Consider the following 26671-nt stretch of genomic DNA (forward strand, 5'->3'; position numbering starts at 1 on the left):
TCTGGTTTCAATGAGAACTTTAGTTATATCATCATGCTTGGAATGTCAAAACATGCCCCAGTGGCACATTGGAGAATGACTTATGATTCATAGATGATCACTAAGTTAAGCGTATAGAAGAAAAAGTAAGCAAAGCTGCTTATCAGAGAGAGAACTCATGAAAGTCTCAGTACTGTTATTTTAAAGTCTGCTGTGGCAAGAAACTCTAAGATGGTCCCCCAGTGATCCTTGCCTCCTGGTATTCACATACTTGTACAAGTCCCTCACCTTTAAAGTAGGTTGGCCTAGTTATTGTCTTCTAACAAATGGAATATGGCAAATATGATGGGATGTCACTTCTATCATTAAGCTAGATAAGGCAGTGACTTCCATCTTGCTGACAGACTCTTTTCCTTAGTGGCTTTGATAAAGCAAGTTGTTAAGTTAAAAACAAAAAAACTTAAAGCTAGGAAGAGATAAATACCTCAGGACCTGAGGGCATTCTCTAGCCAACTGCTAGCTAGGAACCTTTAGTCCCGTAGCCCTTGAGGAAATGAAATTCTGCCAACCAGCATGTCAGCTTAGAAGCAGATCCTTTATCAGTCAAGACTTCAGATGAGACTTGAGCCGTACTGGATACCCTGATTGCAACCTATGAGAGACCCAAAAACAAAGGGTACAGTCAGGCTGTACCCAGGTTCCTGACCCACAGAAACTGTAAGATAATAAATATGCATTTGTTTAAGCTGCTGACTTTGCAGTATTTGTTATACAGCTATAGAAAACTGATTTATATGCTATGAAAAATTCTCAATGTGCATTACTATAGCTGAAACTCTGTAGCACTTACTGTCAATAAAGGTTTTTGTTTCCTTGACTTTCTTATTTTAATGTAATAATATATGTATTAGATGATGTATATGCATATGTGTATGTATATGCATGGAGCCCTGGTGGCACAATGATTAAACCGTACTTGGCTGCTAGCCAAAAGGTTGGCAGTTTGAACCTACCCAGTGGCCCTTTGAAAGACATAGTTACCTGCTTCCATAAAGATTACAGCCAAGTAAACCCTATGGGGCAGTTCTACTTTGTCACATGGGGTCGTTATGGGTCAGAATAAGTTCCAGAGCACCTGTAAAAAAAAAAAAAAAAAAGATATATATGTGTGTGTGTGTGTGTGTGTGTGTGTGTATATATATATGTATGTGGAGCCTTAGTGGTGTAGTGGTTAAGAGTTTGGCTGCTAACCAAAAGGTCAGCAGTTCACATCCACCAGCTGCTCCTTGGAAACCCTTTTGGGCAGTTCTCCTCTGTTCTGTAGTTGCCACATGTTGGAATCGACTCGATGGCAGCGGGTTTGGTTTTGGTGTGTATATGTATGTATAAAAAAATGGTTTCGCGCATATATATTTGCATATCCCTGTCTAAGCCCTATAAGCCTTTGTCTTTAACAGAGAAGCGTTATAGTGTGTATTTAAGATGACTGTGTTAGATACATTTTCAAAACCTATTTTAACCCTTTGTGTTCTCTTATACACTTCTAAATAAGAATATTCCAGAGATAGCTTATCTTAAGAATTAAGACCTGTTAAGAGGTAGGGATTTGAAGAATTTGCATTTATTCAAAATATGTGTAGTTTTAAATAGTGGCAAGGTCAGAGAATATCTCTCTTTATATTGGCAATCCTGCCAAACACTGGATACAGTGTTAGATACAGTCCAGTGCTGTTGTGATGAAACATTAAAACAGTATTGTACTTTGAGATGTTAATGCCACTATATGTGTCTAAACTATTTTCCTAAATTACAAAAAAAAAGTGTATTATATGAAATGGTTCTTTATAGTATATATCTGTGGTTTTCAAACAGTAGTCTGTAGACCCATGGGATCCCCAAAACCGTTTTAAGATATCTGTGAGATTAAAAAGGAGCCCTAGTAGCACAATGGTTAAAGTGCTTGGCTGCTAACCGAAAGGTTGGCAGTTGGAACTTGCTAGCCACTCTGCAGGAAAAAGATTTGGCAGTCTGCTTCTGTAGTGATAACAAACTTGGAAACCCTATGGGGCAGCTCTACTTTGTCCTATAGGGTCACTGTGAGTCAGAATCAACTTGATGGCAGTGGGTTTTTGGTTTGGGGTTAAGTCAAAATCATTTCCATAATAAAACTTAGACATTATCTGCCTTCTTTATTTTGTTGGCATTTCAGTTATGTGCAAAAAGAATGGTGGGTAAAAATACTTGAACCTTAGCACAAATCAAGACAGTGGTATCAATCATTTACAGCACACGCACCCACAGAAAAAAAAGAAAGCACGTTTCACTTAAGACTGTCCTTGATGAAGTTGTAAAAATCGATTTTATTAAATCTTGACCTTTGGTTACACATCTCAGTATTCTCTATGATGAAATGGGAAGTACACATAAAGTGCTTCTGCTGCATGTCAAAGTACAGTGATTATCTCTGCTTTAAATTTGTATATCTATATTGATTATTTAAGCTGTAGCACTGTCTACATGTTTTAAAGGAAAGATAATACAGAATGTTGTTGTTTTGTGCCCTTTCCATTGTTTCCTATCAGCTCAAGTCTAAATCCAGCTATATCCTATCCCTCACCCTATCCAATATCAGCCCAATGAAAAATAAAGAAAATCAGATTGCTGAACTGTGTTGTGTTCACCTAATTCCAAATTCAAATCATAATTTTTTGAAAAAGAAATGAAAGGATAAATAAATATAAAGCCATATAGGTGTCATTTTGGTATGTTATTATGTTCTATTATTTTTTGCTGAATGTTGTGATTTAATTTTATATTTTGTTTTGTTTCAACAGATCACCAGAAGCTGGAAAGGGAAGCCAGAATCTGCCGTCTTTTGAAGCACCCCAATATTGGTGAGGAAATGTTTTCAGTGTAGTTTAAGTATTGATTTAACAATCTAGAATGTTTGTAACTAGTAACAAATAAGTTCCTAATATTTGGTCTTTGGTTACATTTAAAGTTTTTTGTTTGTTTCTTGTGTGTGTGAAATCTTTGAAGCAAGTATGGGTAACAAAAATTGTCTCTACAAATTAAACTTATTATTGAGGCACTTACTTTTTAAAAGAATAAAGATGATTGTGTTAATTGAATCAATAGTGTAAATTTTCTTTTATGCTGAAAGTTGAGTACATACTAGCCATTAGACAAACTGGGTATAATTTAAAGAATAAAGAAATTTATATGATTCCTGGTTGGTTATCTTATATTACCTTTATTTTAACTGCATATTTTGTGAGTCTCCTAGATTAACTAGTTGGGTATCATTAGAAAAATCACACAGCTGCTTTATCCCTCCATTGCCTCATGTGTAAAATGGAAATGATAAACTTTCCCCTAATTTGGAGGGTAGTTGTGAAGGTAAAATTGAAACAAGTATAAATTTTTTGAAAGATACATGTTTAAATGATAACAGTTTTATGCAAATTAATACTTTAAAGAATTATATAAGGTATTATTAAATGAAGAGGACCTTTACGTGTCTTTAAAGATTATTCAGCTAATAGTGATGAAGTATGGGGAGACAGAACTTAACACCATTTATTTTAATCAGCTAAAATTTTTCACCTATCCTAAAAAAAAAAAAAAAAATTTTTTTTTTTTTTTTTAAAAAGGTTTATTTGTTTTATAGTCATTGATTCTGTTTCAGAAACTAGTAAAATTATTTTCAAATATTACCCCTCAGGGATTATAAAATAGTATGGTAGTTTTCATTTGTTTTTCAGGGTAAGCAAACGGATAAGTGAAAGAAAAATAGAAGAAAAAAAGAAAGAATATCTTATACACACATATAAATACTAGATTCTGTGACTATGGTTTAGATTATTTTAGAAAAATGTTATTGCCCCAGTTCCCTCAGTTTTAGATTTTACTGTCAGCTCAAGTGTTTCTGATCTAGAAGTTGTGAGAAAAGAGATGATGCAATTTGTACAGTCATTCACAGGGAAGGTTTATAGTTCAAGACAGGAAAGACGTAAGGAGCTTTTCTTTGCTTTTGATGTGATGATCATTCAGTTTCTCTTCCTGCCTTGACATTTCCTGTATCCCGCATTCATAAATCTTAAGTTCTTAAGTGAATGAATAGACATTACCAAGTATATCTGAAACCTTCCAGTTTAGGGAGAGAACAGAATAACTATCAAATGCAAAACTTATCTCTTTACAAGTATTTCATACTGGTAAAAAGTCTGTGGCATTTCTTGGTTGGCTAAAGAGAACTTTCAAAATATCACTCGCTGTAGCCCAAAGAGCACTTTTCTTGTTTAAATTTAAGATAAAATGAAATCTTTGTCTGGAGAACTGCCATTCTTGCAAGGGGTGGAGGGGGTGAATTTGTTGTTATTTGTATGTATGTTTGGTTGGTTGGTTGGCTTTGTTTTTATCACTGTCCTTCTATGAAACTCAATTTTCAAGCTGACATGAGTTGCCTCCATTTCCTCTAGGAGACGAAAGACAAAATATTCTAAAGACAACCAAGCTATGACTTTGTTTTGTCAAGTTGTGCCAACTTTCCCAGTATTGGGTCCTGTCTTACCCTTTACCAAAGTTACCACAGCTTCATAGACACATCCAGACTCCTTGAGGGACTGAATTACTGGGCTGAGTGCTGGGGACCATGGTCTCAGGGGACATCTAGCTCAATTGGCATAACATTGTTTATAAAGAAAATGTTCTACATCCTACTTTGGTGAGTAACATCAAAGGAAAGATTAGTCCAAAGAACTAATGCACTGCAAGTACCACAGCCTCTACTAGACTGAGTCTAACACAACTAGATGGTGCCTGGCTACCACCACCGACTGCTCTGACAGGGATCACAGTAGAAGGTCCCTGACAGAGTGGGAGCCCTGGTGGCGCAGTGGTTAAGAGCTTCAGCTACTAACCAAAAGGTTGGCAATTCGAGTCTACCAGCTGCTTCTTGGAAACCCTATGGGGCAGTTGTACTCTGTCCCATAGGGTGCCTATGAGTTGGAATCAACTGGACAGCAACGGGTTTGTTTGTTTTTGGTGTGGACAGAGCAAAAGAAGAATGTAGAATAAAATTCAAACTCACAACAAAAAGACCAGACTTACTGGTCTGACAGAGACTGAAAAACCTCGAGAGTATGGCCCCCACACCCTTTTAACTCAGTACTAAATTTGCTCCTGAAGTTCACCCTTCTGCCAAAGATTAGACAGGCCTTTGAAACAAACAGTAACATGCGTAGTTGTACCATGTATATGAGACTAAATGAACACACCAGCCCAAAAGCAAAGGGAAGGCAGGAAGGGACCGGAAAGCTGGATGAATGAACATGGGGAATTTGAGTTCAAGAAGGGAAGAGTATTGACATGTCACAGGGTTGGCAAACAGTGTCACAAAACATGTGTATTAATTGTTTAATGAGAAACTAATTTGCTCTGTAAACTTTGACCAGAAGCACACATACACACACAAAATAACCAAGTTAAAACAAGAACAATTTTCATTTTGACACCCCATGCAGAATAACCTCATCAGAGAAAGGGAATAGTCATACATAGGAAGGGGTTCTAAAGTTTTATGATGTAGATGGCATCGTCAGCACATTCTGACACGATATATAATTTTTTTCAAAGGTCTTTAGAAGCCAAATGTTGTGACTACTTGGTGGCTTCGCTTGAGGTTTTCCTCTATCTCTCAGAATTTCAGGAATACAAAAGGAACTATAAAAATTCTGAGTCTTTGAAGCCCAGAACCTGTTTTTAACCCAAGAGAGATTTCTAGTGGTCCTGGACTTTAGGGCATAAATCACAGATTAAACTTTTAAGATACAATCTCAAAAACCTATCAATGCCACTCACATATACTCATATCATTCATTTACTCAACAAACTACAACTCTGGAATTACAGCAGAGGACTGAACAGATACACATTCCTACTCTAAAGGAGCTTGCATTTTTGTAGGGGGAGACAGGCAGTAAACAAAGTAGAGGATATTAGATGGTGACAGTTGCTGAGGAGTAAAAGAAAGCAGAGAAGGAAATCAGGGTATGTAAGGGAGTTATAATTTTAAGTAGTTGGTTAGGGTTAGTTTTATTGAAAAGGCGAAGTTTGAGTAAAGACAGAAGAGAGGAAGCAAATCATGTGGCTCTCTGGGGGGAAAAAACATGTTGCATGTAGAGGGAGCAGCTTGTGTAAAGGCCCTGAGGCAGGACCTCACCCAATAAGTTTCACCAAAGCTTTTTCCCACCCTAATTGGAGAAATCAGGATGAACTAATTTTCCTTTTATCTTAGTTGGGGGGTTTGCATGTCATGTAACCTGACAGTGTTTGTTTATGTAAAGAATAATGATTAAAAAAAAAAAAAAAAGCAAACAACGAAACAAAACAGTATGCATAACATAGTAGGCAGCAGCAAACAAAGAAGGAATGTTTGAAGATAAATGCATTAAATAGACATTTAGTTTAAGAGTATACGTGAATGAGCAGGGTGCTGCTGGGCCTATTATTATTTCAGCTTGTGCAGAGAAAACAGCATCTGGTGCAAATTGGCCTGAACTAGATAATGTGCTATCTAAATAATTGGGATCCTTGTTTCCCCCCGCCCTCCTTTATTTTATTATTTGCTCTATTTTCTTAAGATTGGCAGGTTTTAGAACTTAAGGGAAGGAAATACTATTGTTGACAGTTTTTCCCCTGTGAAGATTTGTTACATTTTCATTTTTTACCTGTTTTTTTTTTTTTTTTTGGCACAGAATCAATAATCCGAGAAATTGTGGCAAGTAAGAAGGTTTCTCCCGAAGAAATGTATTTTAAACCAACTAAAAGTGGTGACTCATTAAAGGACTTTTTTTTCCTTTAATGTTATTATTCGTTTATTTATTTTAAAGTAATGTACGTACTTAGTGGAAAATTCATGAAGAAGAAAGTAAAAACCACTTGCAACCAGAGAGGACAACTTTTAGTATTTCGTTTTATTCGTTTCAGATTTTTTATAATAAATCTTATGTATATGCTTATTTTTTTATTTTTACAAATATCATACATATGTATATGGCTCCCTGGTGGGACAGTGGTTAAGCCTTTGGTTGCTAACCCAGAGGTCTGCAGTTTGCATTCATGAGCCACTCCTTGGAAACCTTATGGGGCAATTCTGCTCTGTCCTATAGGGTCACTATGAGTCTGAATCGACTTGACAGTAATGGATTTTATAAGTGTGTGTGTGTTGTGTGTGTGTTGTGTGTGTGTGTGTGTGTGTGTATCTTTTGAGCATTTTCCTGCCTCTTTAGATATATCTTGAAAATAAGATTTTTAATTGTCTTACAGAATTTATCGAATGTGTAGCCATTGCCAGGCTATGTTCAGGGCACTGATGATGAAGCAGTGATCAAGAGACAATGTCCCCAATTTCCCAAAGCCTTAAATCCTAGTGTAAGAAGAAGGGCTATAAACAAATAAAACATTGTAATAGTATCACAAGGTTTAGTTCTATGCACAGAATTAAAATAAGATGATGATAAATCCCCTGGATGGCTACTTTATAATGGCTAATGAAGCAACGTATGTCTGCAGAGGTAGCATTTAAACAGATTTTTTTTTTTTTAAGTGACAGGAAGGAGTCATCATGCTCAGGGAGAAAGATTTTCAGGCCGAGGGAGCAGTTAATGCAACATCTTTTTTTTTTTTTATAAAAGAAGCAGGAATAAGCTTCTTTTATTAGGGGAAACATGCGAAGGCCAGCAAACAGCCTGTCATGGGTGAAAGGGAGAGTAACCTGAGATGAGTCAGGAGGGTAGGTAGGTGCCTGACCGCATAGGGTTTTTTCCTGAGTTAGGTTTGGGAATTCGAGTTTTATTCTAAGTGCATTGGGAAGCCAGTGGAAAGATTTTTAAGCAAGAGTATGTCATAATCTGATTTGCTCCGACTGCTGCATGTAAAATGGATTGCAGTCATGTGAGCAGAATCATAACAGTCGAAGGCTCCCTCAGCCTATACAAATCTAATGTTTTGTCCGTGTCCCTCAGGTCTGTCTCCCTGGATAAAAATTTAAATAGTTTCAGGCTGACTCTCTCTTCTGTGTGGTCCACATACCCTGTGACAAGAACCACGCATCTTTGGCTCAACAAATTTGGCAGGCCATTCCCTAAGCAGCTCCTTCTTTCCTCTGCCTACAGACCAGCTATCTAGACAAGTTTTGTTTGAACCCCAAACTGGATAAGCTTTGTCTAACTCTAAATTAACATTAAAATGTTGAAGCAGTTTGGAGAGAATGTCTTACCTTGTGCCCTAATTTATTACCTTATTTTTAATCATTATGTTCATCTTTTAATAAAATATACTTAAGGTTCCTTGGTTTAAACAAATCTGTGGTGAATCAAATAGTTTCAGCTCTATGTTAACATATCAAATAAGGGAAAATACCTTTAAGGTAGCAAAAAAAAATTTTTGAGGTAGTAGACAAATTGTTCTCAAAATTATTTTATATTTCAACATAGCCTTTACCTGTTTTTGTGCTTAGTCTTTGGTAAGCATTATTATTGAAGAATTTATTAAAACCTATGGTGATGCCCAAATAACTAAACACAGTAAAGAGAAACTAGGGAAACAGGCAAAACATGTATTTACTCCAAGTATATGAATCCAGAAAAGGAAAAAATATATATACCAGGAATTTGATCTGACTCATCTGATGTCCCAAGTGAGAAGATAACCATTTATGGGCTTTTATTTGTGAGAAGATTGACATTTGAGACAGTTTTGCAGTTGGTGTGATGATAAATTCTGCTGCTGGGCTCTCCCGTTCTCTACAGACAATTATTTACACTTTGTGTAGACATTAAAAACAGCAAGACAGTTTTTTTAAAGTTTGTAGAATCATTTATATTTGTAGAAGATCACAACTATATGAGCATTTACTGACATGGCTCAATGAATTTTCGTAGCTAGAATGCCAAATGAAGGGCTTCAAACCCTTGGTGACCAAACCCAATACCAAACCCGTTGCTTTCAAGTTGATTCCAACTCATAGCGACCACATCTTTTACAGAGTAGAACTGCTACATAGGGTTTTCTTGGCTGTAATCTTCATGAAAGCAAAATTCCAAGCCGTTCTTCCATAGTGCCACTGGGTGAGTTTAAACTGACCACCTTTAGGTTAGTAGTTGAGTACAGTGTAGTCTTTATTAATGCCCAGGGACACCTACTACAATGAGTTAACCTTCCTGAGATTGTGTCATAATATCTTAATCATTACGTCCTTCCTACCTGCTTTCCTATCCACTGCCCTCACTTAAACGTTATTATTAGGTGCAGTAGAAAATTAAAGATGTGTTACTAGTAGAAAACTCAACAGACTTAGTGAGCCAGAGTTTATTTTGCCTTTGCCACTGATTTTCTTCCTGAACTACTGAAGCACATCCTATTGGAAATGAAATCCTTGACAACTTCAATCTTTTGTGCATTTATCATGATGTTGCTTATTGGTCCAGTTGTGAGGATTTTTGTTTTCTTTATGTTGAGGTGTAATCCATATTGAAGGCTGTAGTCTTTGATCTTCATCAGTAAGTGCTTCAAGTCCTCTTTACTTTCAGCAAGCAAGATTGTGTCATCTGTGTATCACAGGTTGTTAATGAGTCTTTCTTGAATCCTGATGGCCCATTCTTCGTATAATCCAGCTTCTGGGATTATTTGTTCATCATACAGACTGAACAGGTATGGTGAAAGGATACAACACTGATGCACACTTTTCCTTATTTTAAATCACTCTGTATTCACTTGCTTTGCTTGAATAACTGCCTCTTAGTCTGAGTACAGCTTCCCCATGAGCACAATTGTTTTAGAATTCCCGTCCTTTGCAGTGTTATCCATAATTTGTTACGATCCACACAGTCAAATGTCTTTGCATAGTCAAAAAACCAAAGGTAAACATCTTTCTGGTATTCTCTATTTTCAGCCAAGATCCATCTGATATCAACAGTGATGTCCCTCATTTCACATCCTCTTCTGAATCTGGGTTCAGTTTCCGGCAGTTTCCTGTCAATGTACTACTACAACCGTTTTTGAATTATCATCAGCATAATTTTACTTGCATGTGACATTAATGTTATTGTTCGATAATTTCCACATATTTGGGATCATCTTTCTCTGGAATAGGCACATATATGGATCTCTTCCAGTTGGTTGACCGGGTGGCCGTCTTCCAAATTTCTTGGCAGAGACAAGTGAGTGCTTCCAGTGTTGCATCTGTTTGTTGAAACGTCTCAATTGGTATTTTGTCAATTCCTGGAGCCTTCTTTTTGCCAGTGCCTTCAGTGCAACTTGGACTTCTTCCTTCAGTACCATTAATTCTTGATCAGATGCTACCTCCTGAAATGACTGAGCATCAACCAGTTCTTTTTGGTACAGTGACTCTGTGTATTTCTTCCATCTTTCTTTGATGTTTCCTATTTCATGCAATTTTATCCTTCAGTATTGTAACTTAAGTGTTGAATTTTTTCTTCAGTTCTTTCAGCTTGAGAAATTCTGAGGGTGTTCTATCCTTTTGGTTTTCTAACTCCAGGTCTTTGTACAATTCATTATAATACTTTATCTTCTCAAGCCTCTCTTTGAAGTCTTCTGTTCAGCTCCTTTACTTCATAATTTCTTCCATTCATTTTAGCTACTCTGTGTTCAAGAGCAAGTTTCAGAGTCTCTTCTGACGTCGATTTTGGTCTTTTTTTGTCTTTTTAATGACATTTTGCTTTTTCCGTGGATGATGTCCTTAATGTCATTCCACAGACTTTTCTGGTCTTTGGTCATAAGTGTTTAATGCATCAGATCTGTTCTTGAGATAGTCTTTAATTTCAGGTGGGAAATTCTCAAAGTCGTACTTTGGGTCTCCTAGACTTATTTTAATTATCTTCAGTTTCAGATTGGACTTGCATAGGAGCAATTCATGTTCTGTTCCATAGTCAGCCATTGGCCTTGTTGTAACTGATGATAATTGAGCTTTTCTATCGTACCTTTCTACAGATGTAGTCACTTTGATTCCTGTGTATTTCATCTGGCAAGGTCCCTGTGTATAGTTGCTGTTTATGTTTAAACAAGTTATTTCTAATGAATAAGTCATTGGTCTTGATAAATTCTATCAATTTTCTGTGTCATTGGTATCACCAAGGCCATATTTTACAACTAGTAATCCTTCTTCTTTGTTTCCAACTTTTATATTCTAAATATCACCAATTATCAGTGCATCTTGATTGCATGTTTGATCAATTCAGACTGCAGAAGTTGGCAAAAATCTTCAGTTTTTTCAACTTTGGCATTAGTGGTTGGTACGTAAATTTGAATGATAGTAGTACTAACTGGTCTTCCTTGTAGGCATATGGATATTATTCTATCATTGACAGCGTAGTATTTCAGAATGAATCTTGAAATGTCCCTTTTGATGATGAATGCAATGCCATTCCTCTTCAATTTATTATTGCTAGCATTGTAGACCATATGATTGATTCAAAATGGCCAGTGTCAGTCCATTTCAGCTCACTAATGCCTAGAATATCAATCTTCAAGAGTTGCATTTCATTTTTGACAACTACCAATTTTCCTCAGTTGAAACTTTCTTCTTTCCACATTTTGATTAGTAGTGGATGTTTACAGTTGTTTTTGCTCATTTTGAGTCATGCTACATCAGCAAATGAAGGTCCTGAAAGCTCTTACTCCGACTACTTCATTACTGTTGACTCTACTTTTAGGAGGCAGCTCTTCCCCAGCTTTGTTTTGAGTGCCTTCCAATCTGAGGGGCTTATCTTCCCTTAATATATCAGACAGTGTTTCACTGGTATAAGGTTTTTGGATGTAAATCTCCAGGTCCTTCTTTGCAGCCTGTATTAATCTGGAAGCCCTGCTGAAACCTGTCCACCATGGGTGACCCTGTTGGTATTTGAAATACCAGTGGCATAGCTTCCAGCATCACAGCAACATGCAAGCCACCGCAGTATGACAAATTGAGAGATCAGTGGGGGCTTTGGAAGATAATTAACTTAAAGGAACAGTTCAATTATAATTGGACACTATTTAACCTAATTATTTCTTAAAGTTTAGTAGTTTCTTCTTGAAAATGTATACAGAATTATTTCTTAAAGTTTAGTAGTTTCTTCTTGAAAGATGTATACAGATAGATAGAGAGATAGAGAAAAATATGCAGTGAGAAAATATAGTTCAGATACTAAATCACTGTGATATATATAGGTATAGATATATTAGAAAATTATAATACTGGCAACAACAGAGATTTTATAGATCATCTTATACAAACTTCCAGTTTTTTTTTGTTTTAATAATTGAGAAACTCAGATTATTTTATGAGCCTCTATGACTTGTCCCAAGTCACAACTCTTTAATGCTGTTGCCAGACCTAAATTGTTGTTTGTCCCTATCTGAAGTGGTCCTGATGTTTAGTGAACCTAATGTAGAGTTTCAGGATTGAAAAGGGGTTGGTGTTTCTTGCTCCCTTTCAAAGAGGATTTTAAGGTTGTTTTAAATTCAAATAAGTTTATCCCCTCACATGGGATATAAATTAAATTCAAAGTTTCTAACACTAAAACAAGAAAATAAAACTATGTTATTTTTGTAGATCGTAACTACAGGTGATGGAGCACTTGACTAATAACTGAAAGGTTGGCAATTGAAATCTTCCCAGAGGCGCCTCAAAACCAGGCTTGGCTGTCTGCTTCTGAAAGGTCAAAACCATTGAAAACCCTATGGAATGCATTTCTACCCTGTAACACATGGGGTTGCCATGAGTTGGAATAGACTCAACTATAATGGGTTTAGTTTTGTTTACCTTCTATCTTAACCCTCAGATGGAATGGCTGTGTTTCAGAGGACTGCTTTGTTTGAAAAGATTTTATAGTTTGACATGTATAACAATACATGAAATTTAAACTCTGATAGGTGCAGATCAAAGAATATATAAAACCATTACTTTCTATGTAAGCATGTTTCCCATGTCTATGAGTGATAATTTAGGATTTGTATAGTTCTTTTTTCCTAAAATGTAAAACTCGGCCTTAGAAACTATCTAAACCAAACCTAGATCCTGCAGCTAGGTAGGGATTGGAGACTTCAGTAGTGAAGTAATATGCCCAGGGTCACACACAGACCTCCAAAGAGACGAAAAACGGACAGCAGGCTTATTACCTTGGTTTTCATGGGTATTCATGGGTGTTTCCCCAACCCTGGAAGTATGGTATAATAACCTAAAAGTAGTATTCCAACCACAATCTTAAATCTCCCTGGTCTTTGCAAAAGGATCTTTGGGTCAAATATCACCCCTTTAAATTTCACATGGAATCGCTATGGCACCCAAATACAACAACAAATTTTCACAGGAAGGAGCCCTGGTGGTGCAGTTATCTACTTGACTGCTAACCAAAAAGGTTTGCTGTTGGAAGCCAACCCACAGCTCCAAGGGTGAAGGGCCTGGTCCTTTGCTTCTGTAAAGATTACAGCCAAGAAAACCCTATGGGGCCATTCTACTCTGTCACATGGGGTTGCTGTGAGTTCAAAACAATTCAGCGGCACCCAGCAACAACAACACAAATTGTCACAGGACAAAATTAACAGTGGTTTTATTTTATTCTATTTTTTTTATTTTTAACGAGTGACTTTATTAACCCATAAATTTTCTTTTTTTTTCCTACTCTGCATTTTCCTCAGAATTTATAGGAAAACTAGTCTAACCATATGGTATAAACTTAAGCTCAATAAATAACCCAGTATAAAAGTATAGCAGTCTTAAATATGCCCAGCAGTTACTTATCAAGTGATTAAATTGCCTTTAAATGTCTTCTACTACAATATTTCGGTTTTTGAACACTTTAAAAGAAAAGGGTCACATAAGAAAGAAGAACAGTCAGTGGAGAGTGAATGTTAATTGGTCTGCTGAGAAAGCAGAGTTAATAATTTTATGAATGGTCAAGTGTCTTTTTCAGTAGTGTGAGAAATTCAACAGCATTGTGAGACAATGACACAGTTTTTCTCTGTGTCACCTCTCCCATTACTGTCGTTTATGCTTAATATTCACAATGGTTTATAATTGTGAATAAGTAGTTTTATTGCTACAGTACTGTCTCTAGTGACACTCCGGCAGATAAAAGGTAATTTAAAACCCTTTCATTACTACATTTTTTTTGATGGTGTGTGTATTCAGTATTGGAATACATGCTTAGTAATTGAGTGTGTTTAAATTTTTGGTTGGTAACATAGGGTTGTATGAGTAGGAATCAACTCCATGGCAGCAGGTTTGTTTGTTTTTTAATATGGATTTTGAGAAATATGATCTGGTAATACAAGCTGCCAATGAGGCTATTGGCACTGGGGTGCCACTGACCTGCTGCATGACAGTGTGCTAAGAAGAAGTAGGTAGATAATTTATTGCGGACTCCTTCCCAGTAGGTTACCTGGGGAACTTCTGGTTTTCCAAATATGACACAGGAAAACCAAAACAAACCCACCAAGGCTCCTTAACTATCACACAGAAATGCCATAATTATGCTTGCAAGCCTTTGCTCACATAATAAACAGAAATAAAGGGGAAGAAGGCAAAAGTTTGCAAAACTAACACATCCAGGAGCCATCGCCTAATAGTCTTCAACCTACAGCAACAATGAGGCTCCAGCTCAGGTCTGCTGAGCTTCATGTATTTCAGAAGGGACCCACCTTGACGTTAAATGCGTTAGAACCGGAATAACGTACTGCCAGTGAGGTGCAGAGGCATAAAAAGTTGGTAACGATGTTGTTAATGTCAGTGGTAACCAGAGTTATCACTGTTCAGTAGTAGCAGAGTACTTTTGTTTTATTGTTCACCTTTTATTTGATTAAACCTCACCTCTTTAGCATGATGATGATTTGGTGTGAATGCTAAATTACTTTTTAGAGTATTGTGCTGTCTGCAGAACTGATTATCCTCTTTGTAAAAAAAAAAAGTGAAAACAGCACCTGAGAGATTTTTTTTCCCCAGCAAATAGATATTTTTAAAAACTCTTAATGGTACCTATAGTTTTTTTTTTTTTCCTTTTGTTCACACAATATGGTGCCAGTAAAGTATCTTTCATAATTCTTGGCTGAAAATTAATGTCATCATCTTTTTGAGTAAATGACTTATTTAGTAGAAAGTTAAGATGTAAAAAATATAAAAAAACTCAAGGTAATATTTTAAATTCTCTTTTAATTGATGAGTTTGCATCTGAGAGACTCCATTTGTTGTTGATTCCTTTGTGACTAAATTCTTTTTTCCGTAAACTAGTGGAAAAATCATGTCACTGAATTACATTAGAAGTAGTTGGATTTAATAATGAAAGTACATTTAGATCTATCAATGCATACTATTTACTTGAATATTTCTCCTGATTTATTCTACTAAATCTACTTTCTTTCCTCTTGACTTGCTTTTGTTAAGTTGAAAGTAGAACCCCCTAAGAGAGTGTTCGAAGTTTATAATGGCTTCTTAGGCTCAGAATTATGCCCTACCTAAATTGAAACTTGAAAGGAAATTCCAAATGCTACTAACACCTTAAAAGTCATTGCTCTTTTCTCTTACTTCCAGTAGCTTTGTTAATAAAAATATACATACTTACAGTAAACTTTTTCATTAAGATTTGAAGATATACTGACAGAAAAGATAAAAAACATTAGTTTGGAATGCCAATGAACTTTGCCACTAAGAGTTAATAGTACAGCTATATTAATTGTATTATCAAGTGCTGTTCTAAGTGTTTTATGTGCATTGTTGTTCCATCAAGTCGATTCCAACTCATAGTGACCCTGTAGGACAGAGTAGAACTGCCCCATAGGGTTTCCAAGGCTATAATCTTTGGGAAGCCAACTGCCACATCTTCTCCCGCAGGGCAGTTGGTGGGTTTGAACCAACTTAACCACTGCACCACCAGGGCTCCCTACGTACATTAAGTCTCTTACTCCTCATAACAAACCAGTGCTATTCTTGTCTCCATTTTATAAATATGGACTCTGAAGCTCAGAGAGATTACACAGTTTAACCTGTAGTGAGTAGGGCAATTGAGTAACAACGCCGTGCATTCTGGAGTCAGAATCCATGCTCCTCAGCACTACACCACATTGCCCCTAGTTGCTGTGTAACTCTGAATTAGTATCACTGCTCCTTAATAGGTAAAGAAGCTAAAGGTTTATGAAGATTGGTCAATATAATGGTAGACCAAGATCTTTGCCTAGAGAAATTATGTGAATTTGCTATTTATCTTGAAATATCAGCGTGAGATTATTCAAACACTTATGGTAAATGCAGATTTATGGAATTAATTACATTTTAATGAAAATAAATTTTAGTATCTTAGTGAAAAATTTGGCTTACTTTTTAAGTGGCCCTATTTAACCCTGAATTAATTATTACTTGCTACACAAGGTGTAGTTTTACTATCTTACCTCATTGACCAAGAAAATAAATAAAAAGTTTGGTCAAAAAACAATGAGTTAAGCAAACAAATAACAGTAATTTATGTGATTTAAAGTAATTAAATTAATTTAAACAAATTAAAAGAAGCTATGTTTTACATTGCAGAAAAGAAATCAGAATCAAATACTCATGAGATGATGAATTCTAAGATCCTATAAACTTTTTTTTTTAAAGCTGTCATTGCTTTGTAACTTATTTTAATAGAACACCAGAATATCAAATTTTTGAAATAACTTTTTGAAAGTGTATTTTAGTGTTCAGTTTTAGCATTATTTTCTAGTACTTTATAATGCTAGCTGTGGTTTGGTTTAATAGAAAAGCTGCCGCTTTAGGAAGGGTAACTCTGTATTCCTATTATTTATAAATTTGAAAATAGGAATTTGTTATCTTTAAAAATGTTCCACAGGCAGAAGTGTCTGTTTTCTGAATGTGATCTATTGTGCATCTCTTTAACAGAAACATCCCCACCCCACATGGAGCTTGTCCAGGGTTTATCATTATATCAGGCTGTTGTGTGATCTAGCATATTAATTATATTATTTAGCTAAAAAAGACAAAAAACTAATAACCTTTTGCTGTGTTGAAGGAAAGGAAAAAGATGTATACAGAGATATGACTTGAATTCTTTATAAAACACTTTGCACCACAGCATTAATTTATAACGTATTTTCTGTGAAGTGGCAAAATTCTTTGGTGAGATTTTGCTCGTGGTCTTGAAAATCAGTAGAATTTATAGCTTAGTGCTCAAAAATTACCTTCAGTTTTTAATAACGGGTTCATTGTATGTTTTAACCAAAGGCTTAGAATAAGAATAAAAACTGCCGTAGCCTACAAAGTTATTGACTGAAGAAGTTGGTGATAATTTTTGTGAGAATATTATTTTAAAGCATAGGAAATCTTGTCTTTAGTTTGTTCTGTTTAGAATATGGATGATTTTACTTACGAATATTTGTGTGGAACTTTATATAAACTTCTACTGTAGGACTATTCATAATTATTATCTCTTATGGTATCAGTGAAGCCTGGTGGCGTAGTGGTTAAGAGGTCAGCTGTCAACCAAGTGGTTGGCAGTTTGAATCCACCAGCTGCTCCTTGGAAACCCTATGGGGTCCTTGGAAACCCTATGGGGCAGGTCTGCTCTGTCCTATAGGGTCACTAGGGGCAACAAGAATTCATTGTGTTGGCCATAAAAGTTGTTTGGAAATAAAAGTGGATAGTCTGAACTTTCTATGCAAATAAATTTATATTTAATCTGTAGAAACTGAAGATTTATTAAAGATTTATCTAGTTGATTCACTTGATTATATTACTTTGTTAGAAGAACAGTTTTATAGTAATAAACATAATTATTTGGAGTTAGGAGAAACTGGTGTTAAGAGCATTTGAAAGTCTTTTGAATTAATCTAGGAGTAAGACGTGATGACCTCCTGACTCTTTCATATCAAAATTATTTCATGAAAAATGCTTACTTATAAAGAGCATGAAAAGTTTTTGTTTAAGAATAATAACAACACTAATTTTTTTATTGTTATTCTGAATTATTCTGAATGTGCTACAAAATATATTTTGTACCTGAAATGTAAAATAGCTAAAAATTTACTCTAGATGAATAAAAGAGATTTATATTTGGGGATAGAATATTTGGATATTTAGAAAAAACCAGTGTTGTCCAAAAAATAGCTAAAAATTTACTCTAGATGAATAAAAGAGATTTATATTTGGGGATAGAATATTTGGATATTTAGAAAAAAACCAGTGTTGTCTTCTTCTCATTTTTAGCAGTTGAAATTTGCGGTAATAGTGCAAATGTGTTGACTTTTAGATAGGGTTACATCAATTTTCATTCTTTACTTTATATGAAAAGACCCAAGAATGTATGTTTTATGTACAGACTTAATTTGTTGGAGCTATAATGAAGGTACTATATTTAAGATAATTTTTTTTTTTCTGACAGTTATCATCCCCTAAACAAATTTTTTATTTAAAAGTTGGTAATATGAAATATACGTTTAAACTTATTTGTTTGGAACTTTGCAGAAGAACTCTGATTAAACGTGGTTTTCAAATGTTATTGTCATAGGTGTTGATTATTCCAGTGACCTTTTCTTTTAATGTTCCTTATATAAGTCTTCCTTGTAAAATGTTATGATATCTCCTTACCACTTTCTAGGAATATATTTATAATATGGACTAAAGAAAAGATATAGGACCATTCCCCCCTGCCAGAAACTCAGAGAATCATTGATTTCAGGTAGTGGTTTCATCCTGGGGTGACTGTGATCCCTCTACTTCCTTCCCTCTGGGAACATTTGGCAGTGCCTGGAGACATTTTTGGTTGTCCCATCTGGAAGTGCCCTTTTGACATCTATTGGGTAGAGGCCAGATGCTGCTAAACTACACAACAACGAAAAATTACCTGGACCAAAATGTCAATAGTGCTGAGGTTGAGGAGCGCTGCTTTAAGGTTAAGAACATCAACAACAAAAAGACTAATAGCCAACCTTACTTGGGTTAGCTCCGCAAACATTGTTTCTTTGCTTTAAAAAATTAGTTAATTGTGTCCCCTTAAGTAAAGGGCAAGTGGGCAAGGACCCTTGCATACAATATCGTGTGAGCAAAAGTTTCTAAAATACTCCCTTTTAACCAAAAAGTGGAAGAATAAGGAACTAGTTTAAATGTTGAATTTAACTAAGATAAAACCAGAGATTAGAGTTTTGTTTTTTTCCTAAATCATTCGAAAAGGTTATTTATATAACAAAACCTTTTTTATTTAAAACTAAGTGAACACTATTGAGGTAAAATGAAAATACCTCCCAAGAGTCAGGTGAAGATAAAAGAGAAATAATTCTTTAGTGAAATCATTTCATCTTCATTGTAGATCATTTAGGACAATGATTCTTACCTGTTTGGATCTTGGGTTTCTTTTGGACAGCCTCTGACTGCGCTGAATTCAGTCTCTTCATAAAGTCGCACATACGTACAAAATTTTCCAGATAGAATTATTTACAATAATACTCTACCAATAAAGCCCAAATATGGACCTTTGGGTCATATATTTCATATTAAAGCAAAACAAAACTTATTTCGAAGAAACACAGTCGAATGTCCCTTTATATGTGACTCTCATGTTAGTCTTATGCTATAATTCATATAAAAAAGTTTGCACTGGTCTACCCACCGGACCTGCCACTTGTTAAAGCATAAATCTCAAAGTGGGGAATGTAGCCTGAGTGAAAAGGGAGAAACACTATTCAGTACTTGGGAATTAAACCTCAGATAGGACTGAGCTACCCTCAGCAGACCTTTACATTATAAATGCAAAAATAAAAATAAAAAGAATTTGGTAAGAGAATGAATAATGTACAATTTTGGAAGAGTATATATCTAGTGAAGAGAAAAAACTGCCTTTGAAACAATGTAGGAATGTCTAATTAAAACGAAACATAGAAATTGCACTGTAAGCAGAAGCCAATGTAGCATAGACTGGTGCTGACATAAGTTAATTACTCTCCTTTAAAAATCTGTTCATCTAAACAGATTTTATTGTGAACCCTTGGTAAGTCTGATTTCCAGTACTTCACATACTAAAAGGTAATGAAATTTATTTAAATAAGATAGGAAAGTGTAGTCTTCTATGTAATTCCGATAGGTCTTTTTTCTCCTCAGTCTGAATCAGGGATGTGCTACTATAACGTAGCTAACAGTTGCAAAATATTTTTGTAGGTAGTGGGGGAAAAATGATGTAAGTCTATCCTGAGGTAACTTAATAAACTAGAAAATATTATTTTTTCAGACAGTACGTTAACTGGGCGTTTATGTTGTGGTTATTTGTTTTTAATTTGAACATGTTTTAATTTCTAAGTGGCGAATTGACACCATCCCACTTAATTTTAACATGCTCTGTGCGCTGCATACGCAGGTTGCCTTAAAGGCTGTCTCCGGATCCCAAGTACCCAACAGAGTACTAGGATGAGAATTCCACCCAGTGTTACCAGCCATTCCATAGGTGTTAGATCCACTTACCCTGATCAAGTCATACACACGAGACAGTGTGTAAGCAATACTGAAAGCCGTTTTAATTGCTCAGAGACAACACACGGTGTATAACAGGAAAAGTTCCATCAAGAGCAGTCTTCCCTGGCTCAAAAGCTGTCCTGGCAGGATGGAAAACTTCTGCGGGTGCCTCCCTTCTTTGCACTGTGGACCCTGAGGATCTGCCCCCACCCGTTTCATGTTCCAGGAGTTGTGTATTTCACTGCACAGAGTGTAGTGCAAGTCCGCACCACCACCACCACTACAGTCACCCGAAGCGGGGAGGGTCATCAGACACGGGCATGCCAGCCTGAAATTGGTAGCCTGGAATTGTGTCTCTTTAGCTGTGCTGCTTGCTTAGACAAACCATTAGGCCTCAGAGAGGGAGGGGCAGTGGTTGTTCTGAAACACAAAGATGGTGGGCGGGGGGGGGAGGTGGAGATGAAAGGAATGGGGAGTCATAGAATTACAGCCCATCAGAAGAACTGTCTCCTCTCATTCTGCTTTGCTCAGAAACCGATTAGTGGCTTCTCACTTCACTCAGAGGAAAAACCAGAGTCTTCACAATGACTTGTAAGCCTTTACAATTGATCATCCCCAACTTCCTGATCTTAACTCAGCTCTTCTCTTCCTCATTTGCTCTGCTGTAGCCCCTTTGGCCTTCTGTGGTTCCTCAGACATGCCTGGTATGCTCCTTCAGCAGGGCCTGTGCTTGGCGTTCTTCCTGAGGATACTTGCTGCTCCCGCAGCAGGTGACCTTCTCATTTCCTTTAGGCCTGTGCTTAGGGTTACCTTCTCCAAGCGACCTCCCCTGACAGCTCTGTATAAAAGAAAAGCCTCCCTCTCCTATACCCACCCCAGCATTCTGTCATTCTTCCTTGCTTCCTTTTCTCTCTGTAGCACTCATATTTACTTGCTTATTGGATTATTTTCTATCCACTAGAATGTAAAACTTCATGAGGGCGGGGACTTTGCTTGTTTACTGTTGTATCCCCAGTACTAAGATAGGGCCTGACATGCAGTAGGCATTCAATACATAAACGCTGCAGGAGTAAAGCAATGCATGAATGCATATGTTTTTACTAAGTTAAGGTTTTATCTGAAGGGAGCAAACATTTTTATTAATATAATTATAAGAAAAACTTACGAGATATCAACAATATGAGAATAAACAGGAAAAACAGCATCCTGTTTTATCAACCACAGGATTCATCTGTAGGCTTGTGATTTCCTTCTGGCCAAAATGAACGTCAGTGGCCGAGGGAAAGCCCACACATAAACAAAGACTGTAAAACTGGGGAGTAAACACATTCTACCTGGTTTTGCAGGTCAGTGAACCACGAGTTAGCATACCTCTTTTTACTACGTGGCCTTCCTGAGCAACCCCTTATCAATTAGTCTGAAATTCCCATCTGGCTGGCTGGACACTTGGCCCAGACCCCACTTGGTGATCCTTGGTTTGCTTCCCACTCACCATGGAGAATTCAAGGCATCTTTGTCATGAATATCGGGAACTCACTGTCTCTTTTATCTGGCAGACACTTAACCACGAGCTGCTTTTCCACCTTCCTGGAAAATATTTTGATTATACCCCAGGAAGCAAAACTGTGCTATCAGTAAATGTCACTCCCCTTGCTATGAGTCTGAATCGACTTCAGGACAATGGGTTGGGTTTGGTTTAGTTTCTTGCCCCTCACCAGTTCACTGTTCTTTTCAGACAAGGTTGGAAGAGCCTCATTCTTATATGTTTACTTTTAGCCCTTACTTTGTGCTAAAGCCTGCTTGTCAGATGAAATTACCAAACTCTAGTCAGTAAAGAAAGAGGGTTGGTTGTCTTTCATCCCATTTCTATAACAGGATTGGCCCTGTTCTTTGTGATTCTTTTAAAGAAACCTGGGAGCCCTTCTCTGAAGCAGAGATCAGAATTTCTTTTTTTGTAAAGGGCCCAGTAGTAAATATTTCAGGCTTTGCTGGCCATACCATCTTTTGTCTTGATTACTTAAATTTGCCATTGCAATGGGAGAGCAGCCATAGATACTGTGTAAATGAATAGGCATGGTTGTGTTCCAAAGTAGCTTTGTTTATGGGCACTGAAATTTGAATTTCATTTAATTTTTACATGTTGTAAAATATGATTTCTCTTTTAATTTTTTTCTAACCATTTGAAAATGTAAAAACCCTTTTCTCAGCTTATAGGCCAAATAACAGTAGATGGTGGCAAGATCTGGCCTGTGGACTGTAGTTTACCAACCCCTGCTGGAGAGTCTAGAAGACTTCTCTTTGTGGGTCATGTGGACTTTAGAGATCTGCTAAACTCCCTAATGGCTTTCTTTCCTAGATTTAAGAAACAGCCTTATCTGTGTCTTACGACCATTGGAGACTGTTCTTAATCCATCCTGAATCTAAAAGACAGAAGCGAGACTGTTTGGCCCCTGACCTTTACTAATACCTTTAAACTCTTGGCCTGTATATAACCCAAGCCTGCTCTGTCTTCATTTGGCAGATGTGCTGCCATCTAAGCCATGAATCTGCCAGGATTTCTTTTTTTTTTCAGTTTATTCTGATGTTATCGAGATCTTTTTCTTTTTGAAACCAACCCTTCCCCAATCTTCTGTTTCCAAACCTTGAATATACTAGGGTTGAAGGTGGAATGGCCTTAGTTGGGCGTTTGCTTTTCCTAATAACACAAACTCACTCTGACAATAATGAGTATAAACTGGAATGAAATAATTTTATATGAAAGAACTGATGAGAACATATTATCGTCTTCATTTGCAACAATCTTATGAGGATATTTCTTATGTCCTTTGGATCTGTTTTCATTTGTACAGCTAACTTGGATTCCCTTAAATAAGCTGCCCAGTTTAGTCAGAATTGGGTAGTCTGAGCACTGACGAAAAATCTGATATTATTCAAAGAGAATGGCAGCTACCACTTTACCCCTACCATGTATATTAGACATTTTCCCTAGTGAGGGCAATAAGCAAACTACATCTAGACACACAGCCAAATCCAGCAGGTTATCAAGATGGTCAGTGGAAGGAAAGCTGATGGTTTCTGCTGCTAAGCTTGAGAGATCCTCACTTAACTTTTATATAGATGTAGATGTAGATGGTGAGCTGCCAGCCATGGAGAACAATTCTGACTTTGTGTCGGTCGCTTATCAGAAGTCCCTGGCCTCCAAAGAGCATTAACACAAAACTGGACCCTGTTTGTACTTCTGGTGACTGATACTGTTGACCTGGCTCTTTTTTTTCTGGCCTGTGGACCACTGACATTTATTCTGCAGACTCCTGAGCCTCCTGGGTGCCTTCCCAGACAGCTCTGTTTGTTATCTGAACCTATGATATCTGTCTCTGGCCTTGGCCTTTACCAGCTCTCCATGCTTTCCCCTGTTCCTCTCCACACTAGTGCTTCTTCCCTTTCTGGACTTCATTTGCCTCTGATATCCTGGAGGACAAAATTATTGTTTTTTTCGTTAAAATATCATATTGTTAGAATTTATTTACAGGGATGTTGTATTAGTTTACTGTTGCTGCTGTAACAAATTACTACAAACTTCGTGGCTTAAAACAACTGCAGAATCTAATGTTGTGTAGTGCTTGAGGTCAAAAGTTCTAAATCAGTTTTGGAGGGCTAAAATCAGGATGTCCACAGGGCCACATTCCCTTTGGAGCCTCTAGGGGAGAAACTCCCCCCCCCGCCCCCTTTTCCAGCTTTTAAAGCTGTATCCCTTTCATTCCTTAGCTGGCCCCTTCCTCCGTCTTCAAAACCAGCAGTTTATTAGCATCTTGCTTCAGTCTCCACATTGCCTCCTTCTTCTGCCTTCCCTTCCTCTTCCAAGGACACTTGTGAGCACATTTAGGGCCCATCTGATTAATCTAGGATTCTCTCCTCATCTCAAGGTCCTTAATTATATCTGTGAAGTCCTTTTTGCTATTTAAATTAGCATTCACAGATTCCAGGGGTTAAGACCTGGATCTTTTGGGGAGCCATTATTCAGATATCAAAAATATAGTCACTGGTCTTCTGGGAAAGATTATCACTGAAGCAAGATGCTAATAAATTGCTGGCTTTGAAGATGGAGGAAGGGGCCAGGAGCTAAGGGATACAAAGGTAATTTCATTCTTTTATTTCTAATCCTTGAGTCATGTTACAGAGACAATTCCTTTGATTTTAGATCTATTTTTAAATGATTTTTAACGCGAACTTACAAGTTCTCTTTTTCTTATTTTAAATTGTCATATGTCTCTCTCTTCCCCCCCACCCCCCACAGGTATATTTTAACATGATCCCTCTGTTCAGTTTCCAAAATGAATGCTTTTAATGGTCACTATGAGTGGAACATTATTTAACCCAGTACAAGTTGTATCATGATTTTATTAAATTCCCAATGGCAAATTTATTGCCTTAACATTTATCTGCTGTTATTAGAGGCTTATGACAACTTAACATTTTTATAGAGATCATTCTCTTCAAAAAGTGCCTTGAGAGGGTTTAAATCAAAAATAAAACCAAACCCACTGCCATAGCCCCGATTCTTACTCATAGCAACCCTAAAGGACGTGGTAGAACTGCACCATAGGGTTTCCAAGGCTGTAAATCTTTATGGAAGCAGACTGTCACATCTTTCTCCCAGTGAGTGGCTGGTGAGTTCGAATCATCAACCTTTTGGTTAGCAGCTGGGTGCTTTAACTACTTCATGTATTTTAATATTTTAATATCACATGATACTCAGAAGTTACATTAATGAATAACCTGGTAACTTCAGACTTGAAAGACTTGTAGCTCTCTGAGTGAAGAAATGAAGACATAGGCAATGAAAATGTAAATTCCAGCAAGTGCTGTTTTATTAAATCAATCTTCTAATCTGTAATGGCCAATCAAGGAAAAGGAGCTTGAACTATTCCATAGATGATAAGATCCTAAATGTTGCTGTGGGTGTAATCCTGTCAAATGCATGACCCTCTCTATCTGAGATTGATAACAGGGATCTGGCCTGCAGTTGCATCTGAAGCAGTGAAAATGTCCCATGCCGTATGGGCAAAGGAAGGTATAAAGAATCTCTTCCTGTCCTAACCAGCTCTCAGATACATGATTTCACAACCTCTTTATGGAGAAGCAAAAAAGGTCTTAGGGCTGGACAGTGAGCATTGCACGAGAAAGAGAGCAGAGAGAAATAGCTTCACTTTCTGCTGCGCCAGACCTGGAATGATACCTCTGTACAACTATTCCAAGGATTCGTAGGCAAGTTCCCTTCTAAGTAAACTCTTTGGTATCAATTTGGATTTTATTCAGCTTGAGCACGCCCGGAGCTGTCCACCCCTGATGCCACCTGTGTGTGTGAGGAGGCAGCAGGAGTGGAGGTGAGTAGGGGCTCTGAGAGTGGCCTGGTAGCCCTTGATTTTCTGTAGTAGTGCTGGAAATTTGCCCACCCATCCTCCCAACTTCTGCCCACTTTTACCTGTTAAGATTTATACCTTTCTTGAGATAAAATTGATTCTGGAGAGCCTATCCCTAGTGGGGATATCTGAATAATTCAGATATCCAGTGAAGCTTCAAAACTAGTTTCCTTATGTTTTTGGAACACAGTAACTCTGGCCAAAATACTGTCAGTGGTGAGTTAGACTATAAGAAGGTGGTTCTGGAATATTTGTATACATGAGCTTCCCTTGAAAAAATTGTGTATTCTTGGGCTTTAGTACCAGATTGGTTCATTAAGCCTGGGATGGGCTCTACAAATCTGCCATTTATTTGTTTGCTTGTTTATTTACTCATTTATTTTTTAAACCAGACACCCTAGGCGATTCTGATACAGATTTACAAAGACCACAATTCACAAAACATTGTTCCAGAGATGATGACATAAATAACTAAACCCACAGAATAACTTTGGGCCAGGAACCTTCTATGCAGCTCTTAGATCAAGGCTGCCTGTCTTCTTCATCCTGTCCATACTGGGTCTAGAGAATGAAACCTAGAGAAAAGATAGTTTTAGATATGGATACCATGGAGACCTACTGAATATAAACACTTTTCCTAGCAACTACTCTGCAGGTATTAATATTATCTACATTTTCCAAGTTAATTCAGTAGATATTGAGGACCTACTATGTAAAGATGTTTACCCGTGTTTTATTAACTATGCTAAGGCATTCAACTGTGTGGATCATAACAAATTATGGA

The 26671-nt window shown here is 36.9% G+C and overlaps 1 protein-coding gene across 10 annotated transcripts in view; it reads left to right on the plus strand.

The window, feature by feature from the left end:
* The window catches only part of CAMK2D (calcium/calmodulin dependent protein kinase II delta), a 368604-nt gene that overhangs the window by 110430 nt on the left and 231503 nt on the right, over nucleotides 1–26671 (plus strand). For all 10 annotated transcript variants that reach the window (XM_064285421.1, XM_064285416.1, XM_064285415.1 and 7 more), the window contains exon 3: nucleotides 2814–2873. In XM_064285421.1, the coding sequence (XP_064141491.1) occupies nucleotides 2814–2873 (60 nt within the window). The remainder of the gene's footprint in view (nucleotides 1–2813; nucleotides 2874–26671) is intronic.

This window comes from Loxodonta africana, chromosome 5, assembly GCF_030014295.1.
Source record: "Loxodonta africana isolate mLoxAfr1 chromosome 5, mLoxAfr1.hap2, whole genome shotgun sequence".
Lineage (NCBI taxonomy): Eukaryota > Metazoa > Chordata > Mammalia > Proboscidea > Elephantidae > Loxodonta > Loxodonta africana.